A 20147-nucleotide genomic window follows, 5' to 3' on the forward strand; every position below is an offset into this window, starting at 1 on the left:
TCTCTGCATACAAAAGAGGGGCCAGCAGCTGTTTCCCTCTCTTGCTGGCAACATTAATTCACACCTTCAAGTACAAAAATGCACATTTGAAAATTATGTTTAAACATAAGATAGGCATGCAAGCATTGGTCTGACCCCATGAAATGACTCAAGGCCTGTGTTTATGTTCAATTCTTTAGAAGATGTAATAGTCTAACATTAGTGTTGGTATTAAAACTGTATTTCATCTCTTATAGACTCTGTTTCCTTTAGACATAAAATAGCAACAAAATTATATCCAATCCCCAAATTAATCCCTCCATTTGATTCCAGAAATCATTATTTGCTTCCCAAAAGACAAATGAAACTTACGCTTTGAGGACAACCAGAAAGCTGTATCCAATGCACATAATCCCCACTAGAAAATAGGAGAGCGGCAACCTGAAATTCATCCATCCAATCGTTCGTTTATTGTCATAATAGCCATAAAAGAGAACGGAATATTGCGCCAAACCCTGAAATCCAACAACAAAGCCACTTAGCAGAAGCTGTGAAGAGCAACTCGAAGGCAAAGATTAGCTCTTAAGAAGAATAACAAAATGACATTAATTTTCAAACCTGGGTCACAGCTCTAACATGAGCCCCATTGTTTTATACCATAAAGTGATTGTTTCAGCTGCCATGTTGATTGGCAGCTTTTTGGTTTATTTGAAATCCAGTGACTTCTAAATAGATAAAATTTTTCAGCAAATATGGGCTTGCTCAGCTGTGGAACCATTACCGCGAAATGCCCTTTGATTTAAACATCAAAACACACTTTGTGGTATCATTAGATTTACAATTTTAAGAGCTTGCTTAATATTGGGGGATGGGGATCTGACAAATGCTTCCTCAGAGTGCTGTGGCACATTTCCATTTCCAATCACCTGACCATAATTAGATCAGTTCTTCTTAAACCACAGAGGTTGTGTCTCAGCCCTCACTTCACAAAATAAAGGAGTGGGTGAGATGACACTGGAAGTCATCTGCACAAGCTTCCCTTTATCAAGACCATTATAGCATTCCCCTATAACAAGCATGTTTACCTGTGTATTACATTGGCATATCCTGATGCTGCTTACTTTACAATACACACCTTTTTTTCTTCTTCATGTCCACTGTTTTTCACTCTCAGCATTGAAGCATTCTTACTGCATCACTACAGCTATCCACTCCCAGCTCCTCAGTTACTTCTTCTCTCTGACAATAACTATGTTTTGTGAAATGAGAAGATACTAACTTGTCAATGTGGGGATTCCTCTGGAGATCAGGGGAGTCAACCCTGAATCTTAGAAAACCCAACTGGTTGACTTTAACACAATTTATGCCAACCCCAGGACTTTGACACCCACAACTGAAGAAGAGAAAAGAAGTGAGGGAGAGTGGAGGTGTGGAAAAGAAAGAAGAAATGTTGTGGATGCTAATTCCTAAAGGAAGAATTAAGAGAAAATTAGAAAACTGCCTTAAACAAAGATCATGCCTAACTCAAATCAGAAGTCAATGGAGATCTGAAAAAAACTACTGCTTTCAAAATTTGGGGCAAATTTATTTTTAAATACTGTACTCTGTAAGAACTAGAACAAAATAAAATCTCCAAATAATCTTAGAGGAGCTTGTGTGCTTAACTTGGGACTGCATGGAATGAATCATAGGCAAATACCAAAGTTCTGAGCTTTATCTGCATTTTTTAAAGAAAAAATAATCCAACTTGTGATGTTTAACTGTATGTGTCAACTTGAGTGGGCCATGGGGTGTCCAGATCAAACACTGATTCTAGGTGTGTCTGGGAGGGTGTCCTGGATAAGATGGGTAGTTTAATAGATGGACTCAGTAAAGTACATTGCCCTCCCTGACATGGTAGAACATCATTTAATCCACTGAGGACAAAAAGAGGAAGAAGAAAAGGAGGAAGGAGGGATTTGCTCCCTTTTCTCCTGCCTCACTTGCTGCTTGGGACATCTCATCTCATATCTTCTTCCCTCACAGTGGGATTCATACCATTGGCTCCCCTGGTTCTCAGCCCTTTGGATTCAGACTGAATTATAGCACTGGCTTCTCTGGGTCTCTGGCTTGCACATGGCAGATTAGAAGATTTCTCAGCCTCCATGATTGTGTGAGCCAATTCCTCAAAATGAATCTCTTCTTATATCTGTAATTAATCTATTATTTATATTAACTTATAAATTACATATATTGGCCAGATGCAGTGGCTCATGCCTGTAATCCAACACTTTGGGAGGCCGAGGCGGGAGGATCACTTGAGATCAGGAGTTCAGGACCAGCCAACATGGCAAAACCCTAGCTCTACCAAAAATACAAAAATTAGCCAGGTGTGGTTGTTCACTCCTGTAGCCCCAGCTACTTGGGAGGCTAAGGCAGGAGAATCCCAAGCTTGAACTCAGGAGATGGAGGTTGCAGTGAGCTGAGATCAAACCACTGCACTCTGGCCTGGGTGACAGAGTGAGACCCTGTCTCAAAAAAAAAAAAAAAAAAAAAAAAAAAAAAATTACATATCTATCAAGATTTATATAACAAATTTAAGTAATAATAAAAGTGATAAATATAAATTTATTATATAAATACTAGATTGTGTGTGTGTGTGTGTGTGTGTGTGTGTGTATGTGTATACATAATTTCTACTGGTTATATTTATCTGGAGAACTCTGACTAGGATGCAACCCAAAATATCTAGGGATAAGCAACTAGTAGAAACCTCAAGCAGAGGGAGCGGGTGAGCAAATCTCATGTCTAAGACAAGACATGGACTGACCAGTTCCCCAAGACCTAGAAAGCTTCATCCCAGGAGAATATGCTTGGCACGATTTTACATCTCCCAGTTGCATGACATCTTCTTGTTTCACATTCATCTAGTTAAGATCTCTGCTTCTTCTCATGTGTGTTAAATCCAATCTCCTTCTATCGTGTCTTAAACTTTCTTGTTGGTTCCTCTGTCCCAGGGTGACAATAATAGAAGGTGCTAAGTATAGACACTTGGTCTCTTGTCTGGTTTAAAGGTTATATTCTGAACTGTTTGTTTACCCCTGATGGGACAACACATCATTTTCCAAATATCTCTGTTGTTCACTGCCCTATTTCTTTGCCACAGGCCTGACACTCGGTGATAATGGTTTCCATGATATATAACATTACTGTATACATTTTGTTAACATTTAGCACTTGCCAAATACTTTATTTTATCTCACAGAATCCTCAGGAGAACACTATGAAGTTGGGTGATCATATCCCCCACTCTTAATGTTTTCTTAAATGTGAAGACTCATTAACGTAACACTCCCAGCCACCCTCACTCTAGCCTAGGGGAAAAGAGACTGATCTGACAGTAGAGCATGGATGGAGAAAAGTGGACATCTCTTCCTCCTCTTGAGAGGGCACATGCTGTGCTCTGCCCCTGCAAGGAGAGGCCTGTCCTGGCAGAGAGGTCTGGCTGTGAAGTTCCCTTGTCCATAAAGACACTACATTCTTTAATGTCAGCTTTAACAATAATAAAGGCGGCATGTTGACCTCCACCCTTTGTTATATTTCTGGTTAGTTCACAATCTTGTTGAACAAGGAAGGAATTATTATTTACCATAATTTTCCCCTCTCCTGTACACACAAAAATTCAATAGCTACTATCACAATACCTATTTTACAGATGAAGAAACTGAGCCTTAGAGAGGTTAAGTAATTTGTCCAAGTTCACATAACTAATGAGTGACAGTGTTTGAACTGGAACTGAGTCTAATTCAAATCCTACATGCTTAACCACTGTACTATACTGCTTCTCCCATGCTTTCTTTATCTAGCAAGAGTTATATCATGCTAGTGCCATACCTTCTCAGTGAAAGAATAAAACAAGAAATTCTATGAACCCAGCACAGACTTTGGTCTGTACCCCTAGACTGGTCCCTGGTGGTGCCAGAGCCTCTTGAAAAGAACCCCAGACATCCCTTTGAGAAGAATATTTCATAGGGGGTCACCTTTACCTGGTATCTTTCATCTAATTCATAATGATAATATTGGGATTAAAAGATGCACCAAAAATAACATAAAAGGAGAAAGTAGGTATATAACAAGCATCTGGTGAGCTTGTTAGGTTAGCACAACAGCTACTGGGGGCAGCCAGCTCATCTGGCATATGTACCATTCAACATATGTTCAATGGCTGGCATTTCATAAATATTAGATCACAGCCAAACCCCAAGAATGGTTCCGGTTTGGTTTTGTTTTATTTTTCTGGCTGGGGGCAGGCAGAGTCATGATTAGTTCACAAAGTTTCCTGCAGTTTTCCTATTTGATATATATGCAGTCAAGTCTATAAATGAATGAATATTATTAAACAGAACAGTTTTTATATTTTAATTAATTTTTAAAATTATTATTATACTTTAAGTTCTGGGATACATGTACAGAAGGTGCAGGTTTGATACACAGGTGGTATACATGTCCATGGTGGTTTGTTGTGCCCATCAACCCATCATCTACATTAGGTATTTCTCCTAATGCTATCCCTCCCTTAGCCCCTGCCCCCCCTGACAGGGATAGTATTCCATGGTGTATATGTGCCACATTTTCTTTATCCAGTCTGTCATTGATAGGCATTTGGGTTGGTTCCAAGTCTTTGCTATTGTGAATAGAAGAGCAGTTTTTAATCCAATCCAATCCATCTTTGTACCATATTGAGGGTGGGTTTAAATACAACTTGAGAGACTTCAAAGAACACTCCTCTTCTTCTACCCAGTGGCATGCCACACTCCACTCATCTTTCCCTGCCCCTTAAAACTATAGCAGCAGATAGTGACTAAAATAGCAATGACTCCTAGCCCAGCCAAGGCTCTATTCATTTTCCACGTCAGCTCGTGCTGCTTTCCCTGTGAGAGCACTCTCCCACCCCAAAATCGGTGACAGAGAAACCAGAGTCAGAGCCAAGTTTCCAATGAGCACAGAAAATTTCTGTCCAACTCTGGGGTTCCATGCTGGTGTATTGTCCATTAAGACTCTAATTTCTGTTTGAATGCTGCAGCTGGTCTAATCTATAATCACCAACACATTTCCACAAGAAAGAATGTTTTTATTATGATTACCAGGACTCGATTTACGCATTTACTTTTCTAACTAACATTTATTGAGAACTTACTATTTGCCTAATATACATAGATGGATCAGGAGACAGGATTATAGAGGTCCCCAAAAGGGTCTCCTTCATTAAAGTATTCGTTGCCTGAAATTATATTAGAACTCCATCCCTTTGGTGTTTCTCATAATTATAAATAAATGTTCACCATGAAAGACAACACTCGATGCCCAGGATGGTCAATGAACTTCATTCTTAGTAACTCTTTTTAATTTTTAATAGCTGCCAGAATGTATGAGGTGAAAGTGGTAGGAAAAGAAGATACAATTTTTGAAGCAAATCTGCTGGGGGTATGTGAGGGGAAGTGGCATCGCAATAGTGAAATCTGGGTGTATTTTCACTTTTCTCTGAGTTGTTGCTGGTTATTTATACCTTAACATGAACGAAGGTTTCGAGTGTGGTTGAAAGACAAAGACTAGTGCTAAACATTTCATAGAGTAGGACACAACACATGAGCGGAACAAGAAGTGAAAAGGCTAATTACGCCCAGAACAAACCTCAACTAACGTCACAAGAACAGCAGCCGCACAGCCCTTATGGGCTGCGTGCTGAGACCAGCACGTGGTCAGACTCCTCCTCTCCAGCCAGATCCATTAGGTTTCTGCCTAATGCATTGCTCATCTCTGAGGTTTTTTTCTTTTCCTTTTGCTCCAACCCAGATCCAGAGACATAAAACAGATATTCTATGGTTCTTAACAGGGATAGTGTAGATTACAAAGAGAAAACTGAGCTGGCCCTAGGCACATCCAATTTTCAGGAGAGGGAATCAAGTTGTGTTAAGGACTGTAGACAGTGACCTCTTCCTTTCAAGCAGCTGTGAAGAAAACAGTTCCTTTGGGTGTCCATCTTTCCATTCTCGTATTGGCACTCTCGACCCACTGCCTCCTGAGTAAACAGGGGACATGGCTGCTGCCCCACTTCCACTTTCTTGCTATGGATACAAGTCCCTTCCCTCTGTTTCTTTGTCCCTCCAACAAATGGGCATTTTCATGAGCTAAGTATCCTGAATAGGCATTTAAAGAAGCATGTATTAAACATCTACCATGTGTAGTGGACTGTGCTAACACTTTATACACATAATCTCATGTATGTTTTAGACAAGCCTGGTAGGTAGGTATTAATACTGCTAGTTTTTACATGGCATCTAAAAGGTTCAATATGATTGTCTACTATGTCATAGGCAGTGACAGGATTCAAACCCAGGTTTGTTGGAATCTCATGCCTAGTTTTTGTCATTATGCTACACTACATTTTTACTCTCTGGCTTCTACAAAAAGTAGTTCCATTTGCCTTTTGTGACATGACCTGGCACTAACATTGGGAATTCTAGACACTAGGCCCAATGCCAACACATCTCACTCCACTTGCATGTCTCATAAGAAGCATGAACATAGCACATTCAACAAAGTTCCCAAGCCTGCTCCTTCCTCAGGTGTGCTCCACTACCTGTAGGATAAAGTCTGACTTGAGCAAAATGAAATTATTCTCCCTGATCAGACCCTTTTCTGAATTATTTTTTCAGTATGACAGGCTCACCTCTTACCACTCTCCTCTCTCCCTTCATATAAACTTTGCTGAATCACTCGTGGGTTTTGAGAACATAGCACCATCTCATGCCTCCATGCCTTTGAGCATGCTGATCTCTCTGCTTGAAATATGCTTCCCAATTGCCTGCCCCATTCTAGAGCCTGGTCTATTCCTGCTCTTTCTGGTTCAGAATACCTGTCAAGCCTTTACTGACCTCTTAGCCAGAGCCAGTTGGGATATCGGTAATGAATGCCCCTTCCTTTCTCTCAGCATTTCCTTCAGACACACGGAGCTTCACTCTATGCAATACTCCTCAGTCTTTCTCTGTCGCTATTCTCACTTCACTCCAGGAGAGGTGCAGTGATTTCTCTTGGTAAATTGGGAATGAATTAACTGGGCAGGCACAGCCTAAACATATCTTTCTTCCTGTAGGAAATCAGTTGCCCTCGAGGTAAACTGGGGTTCCAAAACAACAAGACCATTTGGCTAAGAATTCCAGATTGTTCCTCCAATTTGATTTCTATTAATAATGAATGTGGAATTTTTTGCCCATCTGCCTCTTTTTTTAAAAAACAAATTATTCAGAACTCACATGGGAGACAGAGTTACTGTTTACTGGGCTATCTCAAGAGTCCAGTATCTGAACACCAGTAAACCCTGACACTGAACCTTTATTCCAATATGTCCCCATGTGCTGTGATACACGTCTGTCAGCTTCAGATTGTCATTTTGCATGGCAGTTGTTTGTCTGTATATCCAATTAGATTATAATGACCCTGTGGGCAGGGAATGTATGTTAGTTCTCTGTATTCCTAACATCTGACATTCTATTTGTATTTGTGGCATGACTGAATGAACAAAAAAAATTGCTTCTGGTGATCATTAGCAATCCTCAGAATAAATTTCTTTAGATTGTCATATACACCAACTTTTTTATTATTCTGCTTTCTGCTACTCATTTTAATAAAATAGAGTAAATCATCCAAGACAGTAACATGACAATAATAATCTTATGTTGGGATTTAATGAATCAAAACACCAAAGAAGTATCTGAGAGACAATGAAGCTGGAAAAACTCTTTATTTTTTTCTACTGACTAACTGCACAAAACTCTTACAAAATGAGATAATCTCAGTGCTATAAAGTGAGCTTTAATGTATAATTTCTTTCCACAGAGAAAAAAAATGTTGTCTTCTTTCATTTTGCAAGGAGGAAATTAAAAGTATATTGTTGGCTGATTGACTTCTGGAGTTATAAATTTGCCCTTGTTTCTATAAAACTATTCAGAGTGAAGCTTTGTGAGTTCATACAAAAAAATGAGATTTGCGTGTTCATCTGGACACAGCCTACAATGGGAGCTACCTCAGTATTATATATTTAAAATTTTTTTTAACAAATAAAAAATTTAAAATGTAAAGAATATATTACAACTACTTGGAAAAAATGGATTTAGTTCAGAAATTTTTAATTCCATACAAGCAGCATATATTATACTTCAAATATTTAATATTAGTGAATGTAATTAATTTCAAGGCCAGTTCACAAATGATGTCTACTGGAGACATACAAAGCTAGCACATATGACAGAATTTTTACTGAATTGCTTTCAAATGTTTGTAGATTTACGTAATCTACTTGTCACAGCAGAGGTATTAGATTTATGATTTGGTGCCATGTGTTTAAATTATTGACTATAATTTAATGCATTGTGAAGTTCTAACCTAACTGAATGGCTCAGCCTTTAATCTATTAGCTTGGCAGCCACTATTTAGATATAGAAAATTCCTGACAGGTAAATTTAGATCTTCCCACCTTAGTGTCTAACCTAGTCATATTGAAAGACTCTTTCTTCATCTCCTCAAATTCATCTTGCCCTTCTACAATCTGTTGATTACCTCAAAATCCAAATCTGATAAGTCACCACCCACCTACCCCCCCAACTTAAATTACTTTTAATTTCTCTGAGATAAAAAAATAATAATAATTAGCGCAGTCTAGATTTTAGAGGATCCCACATGCTTTGGTTCCGTCCAGTCTCTCCAGTGCATTGTGTTCTGATCTCCCTTCACATTCTGAGCGCTCATTTTACTCAGTCCCTTGAATAAGGCCACCTCTTTTCATCACAGGATCTCTGTACTTGATGCTCTTACTGCTGAGAATGCCTCTCCTTTCTTTCAAATTCAGAGGTTGTCCTGAGTCTTTAGAGCCCAATTTGAACATTCCTTTCTCAGAAAAAACAACAGCAACAATATTTTCTATTCTTTGTCCCCTTCCCTTAGCTCCTAAACTACATCAGGTTGCCTACTATAAGTTCTCCTAACTATATATAGCTTTCCTTCATAGCACTTGGCACAGTTACAATTGGATTTATTTTTGTGATTATTTGACTACTCCCCTGGATTTTATGTTCCTGAGGACAGAGACCTTGGGTTTTGCTCACCTTTTCTTAATACCTGGCACCTGGCAAATGCTCAACAAATGTTTACTGCGTTAATGAAAAGAAGACTCATTTCTGTGGTCACATTCAAAGAAGGAATGCCGTTTTCATATTATAAGTTAAGCATTAGGATCACAGGCATTATGCATCCCAAATACCTGCAGAATGAAATCTCACCTTTTGTTTGGCCAAGTGTAGCCTGAGGGAGGTGATGAAAACTAGACTTTTTTGCTAAAGCCAAAGGGGGGGGAAAAAAAGCATCACTAGGGACTTCAGACCTTAAGAAATCAGTTCCCCAAGTTTAAAATATCAAGGAAGCTAAAAGCAGACCCAGGAATCTCTCTCATCACAACCTAGAACTGTGTCATAAAGTCACCCACAAGTAGCAAATTAAGATGCTTACAAAGCAAAAGAAATGATCTAGGACCTAAAATAGAATAGGAGATGCCTCTTCTTTTAACCAAACTTAATGAGCCTGTTGAACCGAGACCTGCACTGGACATTGAGGAAGTGAAGCAAAGAAGGGATAGAGAGTCCTTAGATACTGTCAATCCTAGCGTCACGTGTCTGAGCAGCACCCTGCCCTGCTTGGCAAAGCCATTGGAGGAATCTCACTACATCCACAGATCAGAAGAGCCTCACCCCTCCAATGTTATGATCTCTGCTCTTAAGGAAAGAGACACATCTCTAGGTGGATTTGAAAATTTATACATCTGAGTTTGTCCACAAGAGGCTTAGCAGTCTCACTTGGGGTCATGCCACCAAAGAATTATTCATGATCCAGGAGTTCAGTCTTGGCTGACCCAGCACTGAGGTAGGCCCAGACAACGGTTGTGGGAAACAGGTCATTCTGGCTGCATTTGAAACCTGTTGAAACTACGTAACAGCAACAACGGCAATATGAACAGCTATGATCTAAAGGGGAGGAGCCCAGTCACATTTTCAAGGTAGCAGCTGGGCGTGCTGACAGCCTCCAGATGCCACCTCCTTGGATCCACCAGAGTGGACCAAACTGTTTTCATATTGAGGTCACACACACCCCACCCTCTACCTAGATAATGACTGAGCATGTTCGGAAATACAGAGCTGAGTTATTGCTAACCAATATGGAATTTCTCTAATGGACATACTTTGTTTAGAGACTCACCACTGGCCTAGCCAAGAGCCTTTCAGAAGTGTGCTGCAATCTGAGACTCTTCCTAAATCCTTCCTTATCTCTCTTCTTTCACAGGTATAGGGCCTGCATTACCAACTAAGGCTCTTCTCACCTACTCTTGCTGTCTATCTCCTTTATCCTTCACATGCCTCCCTCCCCCAGTATCTTCTGCATGTAACATTGTTTTGATGTCTACACCTCAGGAAACCTAAAATGATTCACCCTTTCAAATAAAGATGCATTTGAGCTACTGAAATATTTTTAAAACAAAAGATGTGTTATTCAATGTGTAACACACAAAATAGGTCCTCTACATGTGTCCAGTGCAGTAAGAGATGAAGGAACCTAAAAGAACTGAGGTATGTTTCACAGGAGACAACCTTACTTTGGAAGATTATTACTTTAAAGAGTTGTTGATGTTGACTAAAGAACTGAACTCCTTATTATTAACATTAAATTGTCTCTATCCTATTTCCTTTAAGGACAGACCTCAAGATGGGATGTGAAGCAGGCAGGGCAGAAGGAATCATGTGGAATGATATATTCCATCTTAAAGAGCTGCTATCAGGATAAAATTTAATGTATGTACCTACTTAAGACATAATGGGTGTTAAGTCTCCTCTCCTGTCCCTTGTAGGATATCTTCCAGCTCCCACATCTATGATAATCCACAGAAAAGGGGAGGCAAAGTAGACATACCATTTTTCCATCAGCAATGTACAAGATGCTCTCAAGGTGAAAAGCAGAATGCACTTCCCTTTACTCATAACCTAAGTCTTTACCCATATGATCTCACTGTCTGATATCAACTGAAGCTCCTTCCAAATTCCACTTTAGTTTCTCCTTCTTTCTCCTCACAAGAATATGAAAACTGTACAGCCTCTTCCTCTTTATCATTTCTATATCACCCTGGTGCCTCTGAGTATCTTGTAAACAAAGACATCCTCTTCCTACTGACTTAAACTCATTCTTCTACTTCTCTTAATTTACATGACACAATTTCTGCTTATCTGATTCATAGCATACAAAATAACCTGTTTCTTACTATTTTAATAAAATAGATTTCCCATGCAATCAGTAAGATGCATCATTATGCACACAGTAAAAAGTTTAAAAAATACGATGTTTTGTAAATGGCAAATTCTGATTGTGAAAAGCCTATCTGATCTTGCAAATTCTGTATGTTATTTGTCTACTATTAATTAAAGAGAATTTGGATGATGAGTTGTGATACATGCTTCTAAGTCAAAGAGCATTGAGCTTTCATGGGTATGGAGAGGAGGTTTCAAGGTTCCAGATGAAGCTATACAGATTAGCAGTTCCTCACAACCTCCCTCACCTTAACCCAAAGGTTTTCTGATCCTTTCCATACAATAGGCTCCTGTATCATAAGAGATCATGCTTGTGTTTATCTTATATTATTCTGTAAGTGCAGACTTTTAATCTATTTCTGTTTCTGCTCCCTTGCCTCTATATTCAATGACTTACCTCTCTATGGTTTGTTCAAGGTCAACTGATCCTATAGCGGGATGTGCTGCTCAGATCTCCTTTGACACACAGCTGTCAGATGCCACCTCTGTGGATCCAAGAGAATGGATCCAAATGTTTTCATATTGATGTCACACACATCCCAAGCTCTACTCAGATAATGATAGCCTAGATAATGGCTCTAGCTTAAATAATGGCATTTTTTGAAAGCCCAAAGATGCCTGCTTTGGCATTCCTGGGCTTTGTGAAAGTCAGAAGTCTGAGTTTTTTTGGAGTTTAAAAACATTTTGTCAATGGTTTTCTCTATGGTGCCATGATAGATGGAATACTGGGTGGTCTACTTAGATCATCTGACAATACAGAGTAGACACCTCTATGAAGTCATTGTTCAAGGATCAAGCAAAGAACTACAATTTTTATTTTCTATTTCAAAAATAAATTTTTAGTTTAAAAACTAAAAATAGAATTCTTCTAACCAACCAAAGCAAATTAATAATAATAGTTTTCAAAGTATGATTTTCCTTTATAATGATTTTAGTAAAGCATAAGTATATTTAAATGATACAGAAAGAATTCAGGAAAGAAGAAACATGGAAACTCTCATTCTATTTGAAAAGCTGATTTGGGAATTATGAGATTATTATGAATGATGAAAATGGGACCCAATTGCTTCAACTCCTTCTCCCATTGTGAAATAGATATAGCATGAAATGGAATCAGTCTATGTTCCAGGAACAGACAGTGAGAATGTTGCTGGAAATTACAACAGGAAAATTATGCATGGAATACAGGACATGAAAAGAACACTAGAAAAGAGCCTCTAATCAACTATAAGACCCTGCAACTCAAAATGTCTGTAACGTTACAAGGTAAGATATAGGATGGAAGATATCAAAGAGCACCTCTATTTCTAAAATTCTCTTATTTCTGTTAATTCCCAGTATAAAACTGTAGCTTTCTCAGTGGTCCCTGGCAGCATATATAGAGGCAGCTTGTCGTAGACTTCAGAGTCGGAGATGTCAGATAGACCAGATGAGCATCCCGGCCTCTCCACTTACCATCCACAAAACTTGGAGGAAAACACCAAATCCTACTGAAACTCAGTCTCCCCATAGGTAAATTAGAATGGTCATGTCTACCTTACTAGACTAGAATAAGGATTAGGTTATAATATAAATAGAATAACATGCCAGTTATTAAGCTATTTCAGCTTCAGACTCATCCTTGTATGCTCCGCTTTGTGATGCTAGAGACAGGACTTGGGAGCTACTTTTCTGCTTTGAGACTGTATTCCCTGCAGATTTTTCCAATAGGAGGTGCTCAGACATAGAAGTGGGGAGAAGGGATTTGCTCTTTCCTGAATGCATGGCTGCAGCAATGCCTCTTTACTCTGGTAACAGTATTTGGTTCCGTTTCCAGCCTGTTTGAGCACACCCAAAACCAATCGCATCACACCCGCAGGGGTCATGCAGGACCCCTTCTCCAAGCTCCTAGATTCTAATAACTGCAACTTTCTCTTCTGTTCTCCCAACAGTAGGGGTAAAAACTGTTCTGTGTTACCTGTTACTGCTTCTATGGTACCTTAATGTCCCCTTTTGCCTTTTTAGTCCCCGAATACTTGTTTAACTAATTTCTTAAATTAAATCATCTCTGTCGAGATACCTGTGCCTTTCATTTTCTTGATGCATACTGATACAAGTAGAATAAGGAACTATAAATATATGAGTATAAAATTCATAAATAAATAGAAATATCATAGCACTAAGCACAGTGCCTGCCCACGTAAGTACTTAGTCAACATTAATTTTGGTATTATTAACAAAAATTATAATTTAAAAAAAGCAATGTAAGTGAAAATTTAGTTTATCTCTTTTGAGTAAGGTCCGGTTAACCTGATGTTTCATATTCAGGTCCTTGAGCTCAGTTAGATTTTATTTTTCCTTCCTTGTATTATTTTCTTATTGTGTCCAATTCCAATGTGCTAAGGAGGACAACTCTGCTCATTCCACGGGCGTTTTTAAGGCGACAGCCAAAGGCTGTTTGTGGTGTCTGATCTCCCCCATCTATGCAGGATACTTAAGACAATCTGTGTTCAGGCAGCCTCTTCCCCTCTGCCGCAGAGGACACCACGTCCTGACCAAGACAGCATCTCATTTGAATCCATAATGTCTTGTTACTAGTGACTACTTGGCTTTATTCTCCTGGATTCTTACTGTGAAACTAAATCTTCTATATTTTAAATTAAGCTTTATACATTTTTTTTTCTTGTTGCTATCTTCAGTTTTATAATTAAAGGTTCTGCCCTCTCTCTTATTGATGTACTTGTGAAATTATTTTGACCCTAGTATAAAGAAGGTGTTCAATCATTGGCTTATTGTAGGATGGGCGGAATTCCTTCTTCTTACAAATGTTTAAAAGCAAAATCTCCCTTAACATGAAACAACCTATCTTTCCCTGCCAAATTTAGAATATAATCATTGCCCAAAAAAAGACAAACATTTCAAACTCCCGAAGTCATAAAAACTTGTATATAATATAAAATTCCTTAAAGCAGTAATATTTTCTTTTAAATAATAATATTCAATGAGCAATTTGATAACAACTACATAATCCTATCGCTTCCTTTCCTTAAATCTTTCAGTAACTCCTCTTTAAGGTCAGAATACTTTTATTTACTTATGTATTTACTTCTTTGTTACAATAAAAGGCCTTTTACTAGCTTGTCACTATCCACTTACGTGGCCTTGTATAATACCACTAGCCCTGCATCCCAATTCAGTCTCCTAATAGCTGTTTGCTTTTGGTCAAGTTATGGTTCTTTTAAAAAGGAATATTTAGAAACTGAGCATTCCTAATAAAAAACAAAAAACAAAAACAAAAACAAAACCTGAACTCCTAAATGCTCCAAAATTGGAAATGTTTTGAGCACCGTTACGATGCCACCAGTGAAAAATTCCACACCTGACCTCATGTGATAGGTCACAGTCAAAACACCATCAAATATTTGTTTCATGAACAAAGTTACTTAAAATATTGGATAAAATTACTTTCATATACACAAAGTGTATATGAAACTAAATGAACGTTGTGTTCAGACTTGGGTGTTATCTTCGAGATCTCTCATTATGTATATAGAAATATTTTAAAGTCTGAAAAAATCAAAAATATGAAACACTTCTGGTCTCAGGCATTTTGGATAAGGAATATTCACCCGATACTGTGTGCTACATACTCTGAGCTATCTGCTGTTTCACCCATTATCTCACTAATGCTCTTTGAGGTGGATACCATCATTTTCTCCATTTCACATATGAGAACACTCTTGAGCTTAGTCTCAGATATAAATATCCACCATGAAGTGGGTTGTGAAGTGAGGGGCCTTACTTACCAATCACAGTTCACTGCATGATGTAGGCATTGGGGGAAAAGAGCTATTAAAATCACTACTAACCCCAGAAATGACACATGCCAAATTAAAGACTGATACCAGCATGCAATAAACCTGTAAGTGAATAAAATCAGTGTAATGGCTTTCTTTTATTTTCTTGACCTTTAAAAATTCTCTCATTGCCTTAAGATTGTTTTCAGGCAGGCCTAGAAATAAATATCATGGAACGCTCTGGTTTCTGTATTCCCCTACTGACCTACAAATAGTATTTCACCAAACTGGACATGAGAGAGCTGTTGAGAGCTGTCAAGAGCAGTGATCCCATCTTGGGGAACACACTCATTATCCAAACCCTTTCCCTCTGCTTTCCCCTGAATTTGCCTCTCAGACCCTCTTGTCCACTTATTAATAACTCTCTCGCAGCAACTTTTCTGTTTGTCTTCCGCAACTGAGTCAGTATCTTTCAAATCTCAAATGTACATTTTTGCCCAAAACTTTATGTTTCAGTTGACTGGGAAATTCAGAAGTGCTTAAACTTCAGAAATGTATATATAAACATCAAAAGATCTTTTGTTCATATTTTTAGTTCTTTCTTTCTCTGGTATGTCTTAAAAAGCCAAAAAAGTCAGTGATCTTAGTCTTTGTTCTTATTAAGCAGGCTGGAAGTTTATGATTTTGCTAATCAAAGGAAGAGAATGAGAAATAAAACAGTGCTAAGGGGACAGAGTAATGCATTGTTTGAAATTTAAAAGTGAGAGAAAGAAATAAAGGGAGGAGAAAAGGGAGGGGAGGAGGAAGAGATGAAAGAAGTTAGAAGTGATAGAAAAATGAAATAAAAGATAAGAGGTAAAATCCAACTCAGAGGCCATCTCTTTTGTAAAACCTACACTTACCTCAGAAGAAGTAAGAACCACTTGCTCAGGGTTCCAAGAATCTTTTTTCTCTTCTTTTAAATTTTGCTAACTTTGTGCACAGCATCTTGTATACTGGTTGCCTACATGTCTTTCTTCTATTATCCTAAGTACCCTGAGGTTAAGAATCATGTCACATGCATCTTTGTAAAACCTGAGCATGTTTATAATTCAGTTAAAAAGTGCTGAATTGAAGTGGGAAGTCCAACTGACAGGGGTGATTCAAGATTACAAATGCCACAGAATTGTTGCTATCATTGTGCCTTACGCTAATTCAACAGCTTGCTTTGTTCACTCAGGGATGGGAAATGTTTCTTAAGGTTTGCATGTTCTGGAACTCCTCAGGTAAACTGGTTTTCTGCTTCTTATCTCAGGCTCTACAAATCCTCCCCCTTACTCAGGACTGTCAGTGAACAAGATTCATTTAGCCTCAATTGAATGAGGACTAGATTAGGGGCTGAAAAGGTGTAGCAGACCTAGATTTCTTCTTTGGGAAACTCACAATTTAAGGAGGTTAAAAGTAGAAATAAAAATGTTTGTGAGATATTCATATTGACACTATAAACAGGAAGTCTGTTTTTTCTCTCCTTCATTCTGCAATCTATATAAAACTTTATTCTCATTGTCTATCCTCCAAAAATTACTTGAATTATCAATTTCTCAATTTCTACCTCGCTATTTTCCCACCCATATGCTTCCAAACATTTCTTATCTGGTCACTACTTAAAAAAAGAATATGTGGAATTACATTGTTGTCAAAGACTTGAATTATATAGTCCAAAATGGTTTTTCAATGAACAGGAATAACTCCTTTCCACAGTAATAATCTCTACTTAGGGGAGTTCAAAGAGTAATGCTCATTTGCATACTACAATGGAGTAATACTAATTTTAGTATTATTTAGAAGTTAGAATTTAGTATTCCTTATTTCTCAATATTTAGCTTTATTTAGTTCTAACTATTGAATAATACTAAATGGGAGGCTTGTTTAGGAAGCGAAGAGTTTAGTAGGAAGTGTAAGAGTTTTAATTCCCTAGAAATCCAACAAGATTTTCCAGAAAGCACATTTTCACACTCTTCCTTTATTCTTTTCCAAAGCCAGTGATAAGAATATTTGCTTCAAGTCTTTGAACTCTGAGCTCACCTTTATTCAGTAGTCTATATTCCCATATGATCATATTAACATTGACCTAAATTGTAGTCACATTTATATAAAGAGACATATATGTATTTATCTTTCTTTCTTTCTTTCTTTTTTAAGGGAGCAGGGACATTTTTCTTAAGACAGCCTCACCCAGGAGAGGAGGCCGTGGGTTTCAGAATAAAATAAACTACGGAAAAATCCAGTTGTGTGGAGACACTTACATTGAAGTCATACAACACTCCAAAGTTGGCTGCCGATGCCTCTTCGGCCCTGGGAACTGTTTTCCTAGGTAAACTGCCATATGGCAAACCCCAGAGGTACTGTATAGAGAAGCAAAGAAAGCAGAGAACAATTAGAAACAAAATCTGAGGCACACATGTGATCACAAATGGTTTTGCTTAAAAGTCCTTCTGTAACATTTTCATGGGGGATTCTGTGGGTCTCCATGTGGGGACCCATTTTCTGGGAATCAACTACTAAATCCAGAGGTAAGAACAAAGGGAATGCAAAGGACCCTGCATTCTGAGTTCAGGGAACCACTAGCAGTCAGGTCAACCATATTCCACAGAGGGCTTTCTGAGGACCCCACTGCCACCACCAGCACCAAACCGTTCTAGAAAGGTAGAGAGGTAGCCTTTCAGGTCACGTAGGACTCAACAAAACCATCTTACCCACACCTTCTTGTGAGAATAGTCCTTAGGAGTGAGAGTGGAGGGAGATTCTGTCCTTCATATCAAGAAAGAGAACTCAAAGGAAACCAATCATGAAATTTGTGGGTGTCTGCAAAGTGAGAACACTTACACCCTGATGATGGTGTGTGCTACATCACTAATTCAGGGCTGCTGCCTCCAATTCGTGCTACCAGATTGGGAGAGAAACACAGTAGAGAGAATAGTACTGGGGAGAGTGAGCCAGTGAGCAGGCAAGAATAGGATCATAGGAAGGTGCCCTGGTGAGAACTGGAAAGAGCACTTTCTAGCCCCATAGCTCACCAAGCAGATGTTGCTTCTTCAGTGAGATAGAAACCTCCCTCCTAAAGCTGGGAACAGAAGATGAATGTATCTTGAAGCCTGGGTACAGAGCTTGACTGAGCAAGGGCTGGACATCAATCTCTACTCATTCCCTGAGCACAAGTTGCACAATCTCCCAAAGTAGGCCTTTGGCCCATCTGGCTTCCTGGTCCTAAAAGAATAGAGCAGGTGTCCCCAAACTTTTTACACAGGGGGCCAGTTCACTGCCCCTCAGATCGTTGGAGGGCTGCCATATACTGTGCTCCTCTCACTGACCACCAATGAAAGAGGTGCCCCTTCCTGAAGTGCAGCGAGGGGCGGATAAATGGCCTCAGGGGGCCGCATGCGGCCCGCGGGCCGTAGTTTGGGGACGCCTTGAATAGAGGGTGGGTTCCACACATATTATCTCACCCCAAAGTTGGGGGGCACAGAAGACAAAGAAGATTAAGGTCTTAGGCTTGCCCAGGGTCATAGGAGTTGGGGGCAAAAGGGCATGTGCCTTGGAGGAAGATTGAGTGAGCCTGTCAGGTAGAGGCAGCTGAAAAAATACAGCCTTGCTGCCGGGAGATGACTGCCCTGGCCGCTGGTGGTTTTGCACAGTCAGCATGCAGGGTGTCCATTCTCTTGTTCTTTGGCTGGAGTTGGTCATCATTGCCTAGGAAACAGGATGCCCGTCAGCATCTAATACAGCCTATAAAAGAGTATCTGAAGCCAGCATGCTTCCTAGCTCTTGGAATATATCAACCTAACACATGGGCACTCTATCCACTACATAGAAGACATTCTGTAATTTCATATCATTCAAATAAATCAGTGACAGCCTTTCATTTTCTCCACATGGAGGCAGCATGGTGTGGGGGAAAGAGTAAATGCTGCTGATAAAACTCCATTTATACCTGCATCTGACACTAAGTAATGTCACAGCAGCCAGTGATGGAATGGAGGAGTTTCAGGTTTCCTTAGAGAGGTAAGTATTAAAAAAAAAAAAAAAAAAAAAAATCTGGGTTTAATTTGAAAGAGATAAACTACACACATTCAGCTGCACTGCCTGAAAGTGTGCACTTGGGAAACAAACTACACAGGACCTCTGATCTTTGGTCACTGTCTTCTATGAGCCAGACAACTTTATAAGCCCTGGAATTATCTCAAGGATTATAAAACTAGTGGATTAAAGTGCAGAATCTTGGGGAAAGGGATTGAATCATGGGTTCTAGCCCTAGATCCGCTTAATTAAAAAAAAAAATCACTCAGAGATGTTAGCTAAGTCACATCAGCATTATGTGACTCCATTTACATGTTTTAAATGGGGGGGAAAATGTCTTCTACAGTCTACATCATAAATTTGTTGTGAGGCACATTAAGTAAATTAATGCAATTGTGAGTGATCACCCAATGAGAACTGTGGAATCTCAGCCCACAATTCGCATAATAAAGCTGGGATAGAACCTCTCAGGTACTCCAGGTTTATTCCACCATATTACCCTATCCTCTGCTGGATGGTTGACAAGTCTCTGCTAATTCTTCTTTTCCTTCTTCTTTTTTTTTCTTCGTCTCACTCTCCCTCCTTTTCTCCCTTCATTTTTTTTCTTTTTTAAGTTTCTTCATTTAGAAGCTAATAAAGCTTCAGAGAAATTTCACATTGCAAAACACAGTATTACATGGTTATACATGTTAGCTACATTGCAGGCAATGTCTGCAGGGTTTCCCAGATGAATATTGAATTTTAATGGAAATGTACTGAAATGTTTTTAAAACATAAATGCATAATTACAGCCCTTAAATTATATTGAAAGAGTTTTGCATTCATCATCAAATAAGAAAATACTGGGGTACGGTAAATAAGTATTTATTGGTTTAGCGACTGGGATTTTAAACTTGTGGCTGGTTTATTGCTGCTTCATCAAATCCTGAGCTTTATTTGCCTTGTGCTTTTG

At 38.8% G+C, this 20147-nt stretch overlaps 1 protein-coding gene across 3 annotated transcripts in view; it reads right to left on the reverse strand.

Moving 5' to 3' along the window:
* The window catches only part of TMC1 (transmembrane channel like 1), a 475132-nt gene that overhangs the window by 59058 nt on the left and 395927 nt on the right, over positions 1-20147 (reverse strand). For all 3 annotated transcript variants that reach the window (XM_074394669.1, XM_074394667.1, XM_074394668.1), the window contains 2 exons: positions 17425-17523; positions 352-494 (listed from right to left, as the gene is read on the reverse strand). In XM_074394669.1, the coding sequence (XP_074250770.1) occupies positions 352-494; positions 17425-17523 (242 nt within the window). The remainder of the gene's footprint in view (positions 1-351; positions 495-17424; positions 17524-20147) is intronic.

The sequence above is a fragment of the Saimiri boliviensis genome, chromosome 2, assembly GCF_048565385.1.
Source record: "Saimiri boliviensis isolate mSaiBol1 chromosome 2, mSaiBol1.pri, whole genome shotgun sequence".
NCBI classification, from domain to species: Eukaryota; Metazoa; Chordata; class Mammalia; order Primates; family Cebidae; genus Saimiri; species Saimiri boliviensis.